The sequence below is a fragment of the Spinacia oleracea genome, chromosome 6 (genome assembly GCF_020520425.1).
Source record: "Spinacia oleracea cultivar Varoflay chromosome 6, BTI_SOV_V1, whole genome shotgun sequence".
Taxonomy (NCBI): domain Eukaryota; kingdom Viridiplantae; phylum Streptophyta; class Magnoliopsida; order Caryophyllales; family Amaranthaceae; genus Spinacia; species Spinacia oleracea.
Window position 1 is genome coordinate 104,270,433 of NC_079492.1, and position 13,063 is coordinate 104,283,495.

The 13,063-nt window shown below is 36.7% G+C and overlaps 1 protein-coding gene across 2 annotated transcripts; it reads left to right on the top strand.

Annotated features, from left to right (window-relative positions):
- The first annotated feature begins 2,503 nt into the window (after nt 1–2,503).
- On the top strand, nt 2,504–12,687 carry LOC110787680 (transcription initiation factor IIA large subunit). Of its 2 annotated transcripts, none has more exons than XM_056831308.1 (11): nt 2,504–2,880; nt 3,101–3,271; nt 5,239–5,403; nt 5,800–5,857; nt 5,975–6,030; nt 6,210–6,335; nt 9,880–10,107; nt 11,595–11,655; nt 11,752–11,912; nt 12,002–12,085; nt 12,161–12,687. In XM_056831308.1, the coding sequence occupies exons 1-11, from the start codon at nt 2,758–2,760 to the stop codon at nt 12,182–12,184; spliced, it is 1,257 nt and encodes a 418-aa protein (XP_056687286.1). In that variant the 5' UTR covers nt 2,504–2,757; the 3' UTR covers nt 12,185–12,687. The 2 variants fall into 2 exon arrangements, with proteins under 2 accessions (XP_056687286.1, XP_021848014.1); XM_021992322.2 differs by having other exon boundaries at nt 2,508–2,880; nt 9,982–10,107.
- Nucleotides 12,688–13,063: the final 376 nt, after the last annotated feature.

Below are 13,063 nucleotides of genomic sequence, written 5' to 3' on the forward strand. Positions count from 1 at the left end.
AAGAATCATAGTACTGAAATACAAAGAAATTAGAAGCGCATGAAAATCATAAATCATAAATCACAAAAACATACATGATCATGCAACATACGTCGTATAAGTTATTGATCAAAATATAAGATGAGTAAAAGGAAACTTACCAGTTACCACTCACTAGAAGAGGCTAAAAACTGTTGACTTGTTGAGTATTTAGGTGAGATAAATAGATATCTAGCTTAATGGGAAACTCATGGGAATACCTAGTCTACATTAGTGGAAGTTTCTTTCAAAATTTCATTGTTTCGCCTAGTGGCCTAGTCTATTTAGCAAGGACGAAGGAGGAGCTGCTGGCTAATCTGTAGCAAAATAATGGCAAAAAGAGTCCATTTTCGGGTATTTTTCTAGTGTTTCCTAGCAGTAGCAATTGCTCAGTTCCTCTCCTAACAAAAGAGGAAGCTCTACCAACATTAGCCTGGATGTCATCCAACTGTTCACCTTGAAACTGTAACAACACTGCCATGTCAAGAAATGTCTGGTGTAGTTCCATTAAGGTCCTTTCTATGTCTTTCACAACGTCATGCCTCTCTTGTATTTTAGCAATTGTATGTAGTACTTGCCCCCTACCCTGCAATTTCACAAGAATGAAGTCACATAACATAACAGTTCATGTTGTATCTCATCTCAATCCAATTTACAACATATAGCCCCATATTGATGCAAACATACTCTGTATACAGAGTAATAAGAATTAAGAAGCATTCTACTTATTTCTACCACCCGTACATGGTGCCTCGGACAACAAGATTTACAAGAACATGGGCATTTTTAAAATGGGTTATTCCAATGTGAGTTATGTAACCAACCATTCAAGCATCTAGTAAGAGATACTGATCAACTTATCACTAGCAAAGTCAAGGTAAGCGAAATCAAAACCAAAAGGAAGATGATAAACTTTGTGAACTGACAATTCATCAAAGTTTACAGGACATCATCTTTACAGTCTAGGTTCACTCAATAAGCACATAAATCAAAATTTTGAGCCTTTTGAATTTAGCAGTCCATTATGAGAATGAGAATGATATTGTGTAACAAAAATCTGTATTTTAAAGGTGGATATAGATGTCAACAAAAAATTTCCTTCCTAGAACCTGTAATGCCAATACAATAGATGGATTCTACTTAATTTCTAGTCCTGATGGCCTAATCGATTTCACAATTTCAATACGCAATACACTATTAAACCACAAAAAGCTAATATGAAAGCAACATTGATACTAAAATAATACGAGGATTGAATAAACAATTTAAACTGACAAAAAAAATATCATACCAAGGAGAAAGCATCATGAATTCATAATCAAATCGCTTTCTCAAACAACCACATGAAATCAAAATATTTTTACTAAAAAACAGAATACCAATAGTTAAACATCAAGAGATTTACCACAAAGACGGTATTAAATACGCTTAGTAGCCCACTCCATAATTTTAACCCCCTCAAAATCCAAAACCCTAAATTCAACATTTTAGTGAAGATGTGCTTGAATTAGATTCATCAAGTTTCATTTACAATGTTCATTGTCTTCACAATGACTCATTCTTCCAACCAGACCCAAAAACCTTCACCAACCCCACAACTCCCTTCAAATGAAAGCTCAATACCCATAATATTACACCAAATACGATTTTTAAACTCAGATTTGAAGAAATTAATGGAGTTACAACAATTACTTTACCTCATTCGCCACAGATTTTCCCCTATTCCTCATTCTCTGCGACAGGTAATTCACTTCAGAACAGGAATTTGTGTGACCTTAAAACAATGTTACCTGCATAATTTAGTTTCCCGCCAAGATTTTGGTTTTTGCTACAGTGATCCTCCCAAAACCAATGACGGCTGCAGAAATTTCCACCAAAGTTTGGAATGAATTATCAACCTTCATTCAGATTGATTTGAAATTCAAAATAGAAGTCCCTCGAACGTCTATTAAACTTTCGTTTTCCCATCTACTGACCATGGTTACCATTGCAATTTTCTTTCTCCTTTTCTTTTTCAGATTCTATTTACATTATGATGCTTTACTTCCAACTTTACCCCTTGATTGACATAAGTAGTTAATCAAAGAGATCAACCGGGGAAAGCCTCATAAGGTTAACACACTCTATGAGAAAAGCACCAATTGCTTGTTGGTTCAGTGGTGATTGAGGCTGAACTTGGTAGGGATAACCCGTGTTCGATCCCCCGCAACAATAATTGAGAGGGGACTGAAATCTAACCACCCAGAACTCGCCCCAAATCCGAATTAATCCTAAAGGTTAATCGGGTGCTAACACCAAAAATAAAACTTTATGAGAAAAGCAACAGCTGTCCTAGGCATTGAGCAGCTTGTGTCCACTTAAAAATCTTGAATTCTCGTTCTCGATAAATAGAAAAGGCATCTTCTAAAGAACTCAACAGCATTGCAGATTAGGACACGTGGACCCAGAGCATTATAAACGGATGCAAACCTATTTATATTCCATCCTTTAATCTTCCTTTTCTGTTCCGTTCCCCCACCACGATTTCTCCTCCCTCCGCCTTTCTCTCTCTTCCTTTCCCACCGTCTTCTCCGCCACCTCACCTTTCTTCCGACATCTTACTCGAAGCTCGACGGCTTGGAACTCAGTGATTTCTGGTCAAATCGGTGCGTGTCTGATAACAATCGCTCCGATATTCTTTTCTCGGGCGGAGAAACCCGGTGAATCTCGGAGGTTTTTGATATTTGTTGGGTTTGAAGAATGACGACCTCGACTACAAGCGCTGTTTACATCCACGTCATTGAAGATGTAATCGAGAAAGTTCGCGAAGAGTTCGTCGCCGATGGCGGTCCCGGCGAAAAAGTCCTCCAAGAACTTCAAGGAGTATGTAATTCGTTTCGTTAATCAGACGAAATAAAATCTTATTTCTGCTTTTAAACTGATTTTTCTGTTTAATTAGGGTTTTCGGTTTTAATTGTGTTGATTACGGTTAGTTTGGAATGAGATTGGCGGTAGAATGTTCTGATCTGAGTGATTCTAGGGTTTTGTGATTTGTAGATTTTCAGTGAAATTGATGTCTTATTTTTTGTACGTTTTCTTACAGCTGTGGGAGTTGAAAATGATGCAAGCTGGAGCTGTATTGCAGCCGAGTGAGAGGCCGTCGGTTCCCAAGCCCGCTCCTGGAGCAGGCATAACGCCTGTTCATGATTTGAATGTGCCATATGAAGGAACTGAAGAGTATGAAACACCCACTGCTGAGATGCTTTTCCCCCCGGTGAGTAATTTGCGCACTTTTAGGTTTAGCTTGTGTGTAATGGTTGAGAAACTGTCATAATCCGAACTTCTTTGTTGTCAACTTGAGAAATTGAGACAGAAAACTTTGATTTGTATTAGACTTGTTTGCATTTTAATCAGTTTTACGGTTTAGTTTACTTTTCCAGTCAATAGGAAATACATATGCTGCTTGAGTATACATATCTTCCCATAACAACTCAAGTGTAATAATTCACCTCAGTTGACCAATACTTCAAAGGAACAATTCATTTGGAATTAACAATTAATAGTGTAATCAATATTAATGTTACTCCCTCCGTCCCTAAATGTTTTTCCCGTTTCTTTTAAGGTGTCCCAAAATGATCATCTCATTTCTTCTTTCCTTTTTAATCTTTTCTTTGTAATCTTGAGTTCTTAACCTTGTAATTCTATTGGTTTATCAATAAAAGACCTTGTAATCTCATTGGTTGGTTTATGTTTGGATGGATGAATGAGTTGGCATTTTTGTTCCTTAAATTCTATTGGCTCACGATCCTTACAACTATTTTGTTTTCTGGTCAAAAAGAGACAATTCCCCATAAGAGTACAATAGTGATAGTTAATCTTCTAATGTTATCTTCTCCTTGATTACCGCGTAAAATAGCAAACGGGAAAAACATTTAGGGACGGAGGGAGTGTTATTTAAAAGTGGCTGTGTTGTGAGTCGAATAAATGCTCATTTTAAAAGTCTCATGCAGTAGAGATTGTGAACATTGATCTCTCTTTCATTCGTTAGATTCCTTCCTAAAAGTAAGAATAATAATTATCATCATATTCCTCATCACTTGTACAAATATCGTTGCCTTACGTGTCTCTTAATAAGAAAAGGTAACAAATTAAATTCCAATATATTGTATTCTGTAACTTTTCAATTACCTTTCAAATAATAGGAAATACTTATAAACATCGCACAAAGGTACAATCTACCGAGTACTCCGTAGTAAGCAATAAAACAAATGAGAGAAAACACCAACAGACCACGACAAAAATGAATGCACAACCTCCTGAAATAGATTAATGAACAAAGATGCTTGAAGAATTAATAGTTCTTATAAAGGGATTATTGTAATATCTCTAAAAAAGCTTTACAAAGAAACGCGAAATAAGACAAAAAAGTTCCAGTTACATGAATATTTGGTAAGGGTTGGATATTTTAGTTAGGAGGATTATGGGAGGTAAATTTAGTAAATCTACAGGAAAATAATTTTCATAGTGCTAATACTCCACTAATTCTTTTCATTTGAGCTTCTTATAAAGTGAACATGGAATCAAGAAGCATGCAGAAAATGTATGAGAGAAACTATTGCAAGTACCTTATTTACTACGTTTTCTGTTTTCAGTCACAATAAGAATTAAGAAATGTCCTTGGCTTTTGAGTTTTGGTGTAAGGTGGTGTGATTGACATAGGTTGCTATTACTGCTATGCAGTTTTTAAAATGGTTACCTCTTTCTTATTCCGACCTCTAAACATTTCAGACATGGAACAAGGAGTAATTTTGTAATAATAAGGAGCTTTGGTATTAGCATATTACTGTATATTCGGCCCACAATTCTTCTTCTTCTCCACTAGGCAAACAATTCTATAACTAACACCACTTAGCATCTATCTAGAAAAACAAAAAATATGGGAAGATAACATATATTTTCAAATTTTTATTATTGCTACAGTGAATTATTATCTTTGAATTTTGGTATAGGAAAGAGTTTTGTTTTGTTTTTTGTTTTAGTCAAACAAGGGTTAACAAGTAATCTTTGCTTTATGTTAGTTATTTACTGGAGGATTACTTATTATTTGAATTTTGTTATAAATATAACTCCTGTTCAGATTTCCCCTCCCACCTCCCTAAATTAGTTGGGGCAAGATTCATACTTCTGTATATTTTTTTCCCTGTAGGGGTTGAATTTGATAATTTTGTTCTGATGTTGTAGACGCCACTGCAGACTCCAATTCAGACTCCTTTGCCTGGAACTGCAGATAGTTCGATGTATAACATCCCTACGGGACCTACAGATTATCCTACTCCAACTTCTAATGAAGGTGTTGGTGCCTCTAATGACATAAAGCCCGGAATTGGAAGGCCTAGTCCATACATGGTATTTCAAAACCTTTTCTGTGGCCAATTGGTCTAGCGGCTCTTGATATGTTTATTCTGTTGCATTTCCTGTTTACCCATCATTCAATTTAATGTTATTTTCATCATTTAAGGTTGGCTTAGTCGTTAGAGCTCACAATTTCGAGGTTGTAGTATGATTACTTGACCCATCAAGCCATGCTACTTTTCTGATATCTTAGGAATCGGGGGATTCATTTTGTTTCAGCTGTTTTATGCTGCTGTTGTGGGGGGGAGGGGGGGGGGGGGGACTTTATTCAAAAAGAAAATGCTTGGTTAGATTCAAAGTGTCAGACTTTTATTTTATACGGAATAGCTCTTATCTGTTTTCCAAGTAAAATGGTAACAGAATCAATGCTGAATCTTAACGATCTTGCAGCCACCACCTTCACCATGGATGAATCAGAGGACTCCACTTGGTGTGGATGTTAATGTGGGTGAGTAAGATGTTAAGGAGCTATTCTTCCACTTGCTTCCCTCTAATGTTCTGTTTCCCTCAACACTTTTCTACCCCCTGTTTGCCTGATAATACTAGCATTGTTTTTGTAATGTAGCTTATGTTGAAGGCCGAGAAGAGGTAGACAGAGGACCCTTACAAACAGCAACTCAGGTGAATCCTTGTCTTTGGCGAGGATAATCTATCTTTTCTTTGTGCTTTAGGATTCTTGTTTTATGAACTATGTTTTCACAGTATTGAAATTATGATTAATATGATTTGCACATGGACTGTGTTCATCTTTATGCAGTGAGACCTATCTTAATATTGTCTAATTTGGGAGACATATCCAGGACTTCTTTACAGGGCCTACGGGGAAAAGAAAACGCGATGATTTTCCACCACAGTACCAGGGAAGTGGATTTATACCTCAGCAAGATGGAGCTGGAGATGCCATGGGTGATGTTTTTGAATTGGAGGTAAAGGTCTTGACCTCTTGTTTTTATGCTACTGACAATTTGTTATAAATAGGTCCTTTAAATTTTTACTGGCTGTGAACGCTGTTGTTTGAATTTGTTTGTAGCTAATGCTAAGCTGCTTAGTAGTTTAGCTGTTTTGTTTACACGTGTCCTTGCTGGAGTGATGGGAGAATAAAAAACAAATGTCTTCTGTGCTATGTTCCTTACTATCTATAGGCTGTTTTGGCTTTTATTTTGTAATTGTTCCCCGTTGTGGCCTGGTAATCTAAGGCCTTAGGTTTAACTCGTGTGATGGGAGTTGTTGACCCCATATATGTTGCTCTTTCTTTTATTCCTTTGCTTGTAGTTCATCTCGTTTGAAGCTTGAAGGTGAGAGTGTGAGGTTATGAAGCATGGCTAAGCCGCTAAGGAATGTTTAGGTTTTCTACATTCTTCCTTGTATAAAAAGCTTCTTGTCTTTCGTTAATTGCAAATAACAATTCAGAAATGAATGTTTTCTTTTAGATTGTGTGTTGAGTTTTTGGGTTACATTATTGATCCAAGAACATGGGTTTTTCATTTAGCTGAGATACCATTGAATGTTTGAGAATACAAGACTGGGGTATTTTCAAAGGGTGGTCATCGGGATGAATATGTTCGACAACTAACCCTTATCTCTTGATGTATGTAAAAATTCCTTTGAATGGAGAAGGTTGGTGGCTTTATATGGATGTATTTGCTATATGGTATTTATCTCAGTATCCTCTTTCAGTAACGCTTGGACCCTTGGATACTCATAGAAGATTTACACACATAGGAAATGGTTGCTGCTAGTTTGTGCCTGTCCTCAAAGAAGTATTTGAGAATAAAGAAGTGTTGAGACTTGGATTTGGATTGATTAATTATCACAGCTGTTTTTCTTCCTTGCTAGGAGAAGATATAGTAAAGAGGCATCGGTTGTTCTAGAAGAGAGAAAACATGGGAGGTTTTAAAATTAGGAATTTGTTGTTTTTCTAAAGCTAACTTCCGTGATTCTTGAGGTTAAGGGTTTATTACATTCGTTTAGGATCCTCAAATATTCATTAAAACATTAAAGATAGTCAGAGTCCTCAATTCATTATGATCTATACCTTTGTTATATGGACTCAGCAAAATTCCCCTCATACCCGACACGATACTGACACGGATATGAATCCGTGTCAGATCTGGCACTGTGCACTCAGACATGGCTGTTTCCAAAATCCAGTCTGTTTTTTTTACGACGAAGAAGATTGGAAAAGAAGAGAGAGCCAGAAAGGAGAACAGTAACTAGTAGAAAGGAGATGCTTTCTCACAGCTGGAAAGAGAGATGCTTTTAGACTGAGACTTTTTCACCTTCACAGACCACTTGCCTTCTCTTCTTTTCTTTGAGTTCCCGCGTGGCCAATATTTAATTGTTAAGGACAACCGTCATCAACAAAGTACTACTCCTACGTACAAACAACTCTTTAATAAAGTAATAATTTCGAAATTTTAAAAAAGAATTTAATGATATTATTTTAAATTGGTATTTTTCATACTTTTTGTATCATTTTTAACTAAAAAATAATTTAAATAAAAAAAATACTTTAACAATTTTTTTTTCAATGTCCCCGTGCCTGATTTTTTGGAACTTTCATACCGGACACTCGGATCCATACCCATACCCGACCCTCTTAGACGAGTCCAGGTAACATAGCCTATAACTTACTTAAGTTTGGCTGGTTATAAATTGTGTTAGGAAATAAACACAATTTAACTAAACCAACGAGTATACGAATTGGAGTTTGGGGTCAACGACCATTTGTTGTACGAGCCAAAATTACAAGCAAGGAGCTTTGTGGCCTGCGTACGAGTTTGAGGAGCATTAAAGTGTCATGGCATGACAACAACATGTTTACAATCAAGAAGCAGCAGATCCGCATGATACATCCGGTTATGGGAATAATTCCTTAGCTTAATATTTTGTCTAGTTTCCTAGATTAATGAGAATTTTGATTAGGAGACTTATATTTTGGTATGTCCTAAATCTCTATAATTATATAGTCATGGAGAACAAGTATAATTCTATTAGACGAGGGTTTCTAGTTTAGCCTATAAAAGGGGTTTAGGCCTAGCTAGAAAATAAGAGGAAAAAAATACATTGGTGACTGGAATCATCGATTGATGGTTATTGTATTATTTTGCAGGAACTTAATAATGCGATATATTTGAATTTCCTCAGAAACATTTGTGTCTTTTATTATTGTTTTTGCTATTTATCTACATTGTATTCGCAGGGTTTGTTCCTAATCCTTTGTGGCACGTGTTTGGTTATAACAACTTATAATGCTCAGCTTTGTCAATCACGTCAGTCATACATTCATACCCGTGTTGAAATCATGATATGACCTAGGTACAGACATAGAAATCTTGTATAACCACACCTCTGTCGGACATGTAATTCTTGTATAATTAAAATGAAGAAAGGTTATCATTATCTATATAAAATAATTGATGCTATTCAATTTTAATAGATTGTGTCTGACCCTCAAATCCATCCCTGTATCCAAGTTCCAACATTGTACATGGCTAGCTCTTCGCCTCCCAAACATTAACCCCAACTTTGTGCCTGTGTTTTATTTCTGTTGTTTGGTTCTGTTGTGTGTGTGTTTCATAAGAAAGATGGGAGGGGTGTGCAATGTTTGTAGCATGATGCATAGCTGTGCTGGCAAGTGGCAGGTTATACTTCTGGGCTGTCACGCATTAAGTGGTTATTCATCATCATCAATTGAGTACTGTGAGTGGCCATACTGCCCAAGCACGTGTCTAGGCCTCTAGGGTTGTTTGGAAGGGAGTAGTTCTGAGGTTGTTTTCCAGACTTCTGTATAGTGCTCTATCAGGAAAGTGTCTATTCTGACTCTTGAAGTCTTGATTACTCACAAATCATAAGGAAAGTACTGGAGATTGCTCAATTATCAGCCCACAATCCACATAAAAGGTTTGGTATAGAGTATTTATAAGTTTTATTCTCAGAATGGAGGTTTTCTGTGAGGATAAAGCGCATAAAGGTTAAAATTTTGGATGTTAGGTTTTAGAGGTTCCATTATGCAATTGCAATTCTTTTTACTTTCAAATAGTATATATTGCTTGTAGAGTCTTCAACTGGTTTGATGCACACCCGCCTTGTTCTTACCCTCGTGTATCAGTTTTGTTGCGTTGTACTCTGTATGTGATTGACACATTCATCTGTGCTGTATGCATCTAGTTCTTCCGGTGAATCTTGAGCCAAGAGTTCAAGATATTTGGAGCTTCATTTTTCTAGGCAACCACATCAAGGATCTTTTATCAATGTTTTTCATGTTTGAGAAAAATACTTCAGCCCTTGTTTGCAGGGCTTTGTAATTTGTCACAGTATCACTGTGGTGTTGCGTCACTTTGGTTTTTGGCTCATCAGTCTTATTTTTGTTGACTTACATTGATATTGCTGAATACGTACATAATTCACTTGTGTGCTCTTTCCTTCTCTCTCTTGCATGGGATAATTGTTCTTCTGGTCTTGTATCAGATAATTCAGAGCAAAACCTCTGGAAGAAGTGGCATTGTTAGATTATGTACTCTTTCCTTCTCTCTCTTGCATGGGATAATTGTTCTTCTGGTCTTGTATCAGATAATTCAGAGCAAAACCTCTGGAAGAAGTGGCATTGTTAAACAAGAGACGGGATCTTTTTCTAGGATTCCCCAACTAGATGGACCAATTCCTGATCCTTATGAAGACATGCTTTCCACACCCAATGTAAGGTTTTCTTTCTAATCCTGGTTGTAAGCTTGTTCTGTTTTCTTTAGATCCTTCTTTTTTTAGCAGTACTTTATGTTTGCTGGACCTACTATTCATCTGCTTTATGCTCATTTTACATTTCGATGCTTGCATGGTCTCTTTGTTGCATAGAGAGGGATTTTATGCTCTAAGAGTATAATCATTTTTTTGAAGTCTGCCGAAGATGTCATTCTTGACAATGATTGTGCCAAACAGTTAGGGTGGGGTTTACAGAAATAGGCTAATGACAGTTTATTGATAATGATAGGGATGCCACTCCATCTCATATTGCTTACCATTATAATGATATTGATGCTGAACTCAGTGAATTGACAATGACTAGTTTCAGTTTGAGAAAGAGAATATTGCTCGAATGAAAATATCTCTATAAGAAAATGGGGCATGTAATCAAATTCATTATAATTCGAAAAATATTTATGTGTTTATGTTCTTGTAAAGAAAATTGGTATGATATGTTTTTTTATAGAGGAAAATGGTTTGGTATGAATTATGGCTCCAAATGAGTTGAGCATAGCCCAAAAAGAGTTTATTTTTAAAAAAAGAATCCTGGCCTACCCAAAATTCAAAAGTCCTAAATTTACGGAAAACTTGCACTCCTATTACTTATTCTTAACTGATAGCTGGTAGGAGCTACTTGGTATTCCTGTCGTTTTAAATTCTTATTGAATTTGGCTAACCAAGTCAGAGAGAATGTTTTTCTTACCAGTTTTCTAAAATAATACGGTAGTCTTTATTTTATGTATTTTTGTCAACAGTTTTGGTACCGTTTCTGTTATTCCAGATGTTATGTTCACAACTTGTCACTCCACAAGTAGGAGTGAATGTTGTCTGGTTTTTTGTGTGTGTGTGTGTGGGGGGGGGGGGGGGGGGGGGTGAAATATTTGGTTCCAACTTCCAGGTTCATCCCAGGAGAAAAATGGGCTTCAAACTTGATTTCAGGCAAGTTCCATTATTCAGGGGTTTCTATCTAGTCTAGAGGTAGGTTGGGAAAATGAAAACGACAAAAGATAGTGGCATGTGGATGAAGGAGAAAATCCTGTGTTAAAGGTTGAAACTTAATGCTCTGCTTTAGTTATCTAAATTGCACGAAATTTGACATTTTCTGTTGGGAAAATCTGGAGTTCTAGCGTCAATCTTCATATGCTTCCAGTATTTAAGGCGATTTTATTCATCTTATATATTGAAATTTCTTCAATATTGATTTGTCCATGATATGCTATTTTAGAGAAAATCTATGTCAGACTATAAGACCTCAGATTCTCTTGCATGTTCAAGTTGACACTTGAGTACTTCACACTTTTGAAATTCAACATTCATATGTAAATATAACCCTGTAAAATCCTGGGTCTCTGTCCATGAGCTTGGGAGTGTTGTTAAAGGATCAGTATTGAATGCAAGGGCTATTTACTTCACTAGCCTTAACTTAATGTGTTTTTACCTTGAAGATATACAATTATCAAGGGGTTGTCAATGAAGACTACAATGTGGTGAACACTCCAGCTCCTGGTACACTTTTAAACTTCTATTATACTTTGACATGTTGATTTAGCACGGCGTCGGGTCTCCCTCTCATGTTGGATGTGCTCTTGTCTATTTGCTAAGACTTGCAAGCTAGTACCCCTGCTCTCCCTGCTCAGAATGATCTTGATGAAAACGGTGACGAAGAACCTCCTCTGAATGAGAATGATGATGATGATTTGGATGACATTGATCAAGGAGAAGAGCTTAACACTCAACATTTGGTTCTGGCTCAGTTTGATAAGGTATGCTAAAGCTTCTGCACCCCAGGTTCCTTGTAGTTTTCAATTGTCACATCCACGAAGTATTTCAAGTCTATCATTGCGTTGTTCAGGTGACTCGTACTAAGAGCCGGTGGAAGTGCACCCTTAAGGATGGCATAATGCACATAAACAACAAGGACATTTTGTTCAACAAGGTCAGTTCATTTACTATTGGTTCACCTGTAAAAAGGCATCTTTCCAATTTTCTTACCTTTGGGGTTTCCTGGCAGGCTTCAGGAGAATTCGACTTCTAATTTTGAGAGGATGGAGGTTTATGGGGAAGTTGAGTTGCTCTTAAAAGAAAGTTATCCGAGTTGCCATTCAGCATCTCCTGTCTTGTCCTGGTTTATCGTTAGCTAGGTCTTTCAAGGGTTAAAAATGGAATCAGTAATATGTTGTTAGACACTGGATTAATGTGGCTGGCCAGTTGTATATAAAGCAAGAGCCTTTGGCCTTCAATGCGAATGGCTAAGTCAGATTATCATCATTTCTTAAATGGAATATGTGATTCCATTAGTTCTCTGTACACTTCGGACATTTGGATCATTTTGTAGAGATTGCATTTTTCCCAGCTCTCTCTCTCTCTATCTCTTTCTAGCATCATGATTGTGTAGATTAGGTTAAACATCATGTTGTCCATCTTACTATGGTGCAATTATGATCTGTGGTTTTAGTATATTGGTACTTTCTAATGGCCTTGACTTGCATTAATTGAAGCGCTCTTTCATTGAGCGTAAAATTCAGTATTATTGATTAAGTACCCCTCAGTATTCTACTATATTGTCTAAACTTGTTCCTAAGCTTTATTTGATGCATACAACTATGGAGGGGTTTCAATTTTTCATTGTGTGGGTATGATATTATACAGTGCCTTTTGAACAAGCTGAACTCTGTAGTGACATTAATATGAACTTTGTTTACTCAATCTAACGGGCTACGGCATCTAACTTTGTTGTTATCCTGTGCTAAATTCTTGGTGGGTTTAAAGAGGAGGGCTGGCGGTCATGCACCGCAGGTCGATATTGAAACGTATGTCGAACCAGTTACCCTCAGTAAGGGACCCCGAAGGTTGCCCTTGTCGATCACAGATTCACATGGTAAGATGCTGCGAGTGACTGGTAAAGTCATTCAAT

Coding starts and splice junctions, on each gene's coding strand:
- LOC110787680 (XM_056831308.1), top strand. CDS start 2,758: ATGACGACCTCGACTACAAGCGCTGTTTACATCCACGTCATTGAAGAT. Junction 3,272..5,238: donor CTGAGATGCTTTTCCCCCCG/GTGAGTAATTTG, acceptor CTGATGTTGTAG/ACGCCACTGCAGACTCCAAT. Junction 5,858..5,974: donor TGGTGTGGATGTTAATGTGG/GTGAGTAAGATG, acceptor TTTGTAATGTAG/CTTATGTTGAAGGCCGAGAA.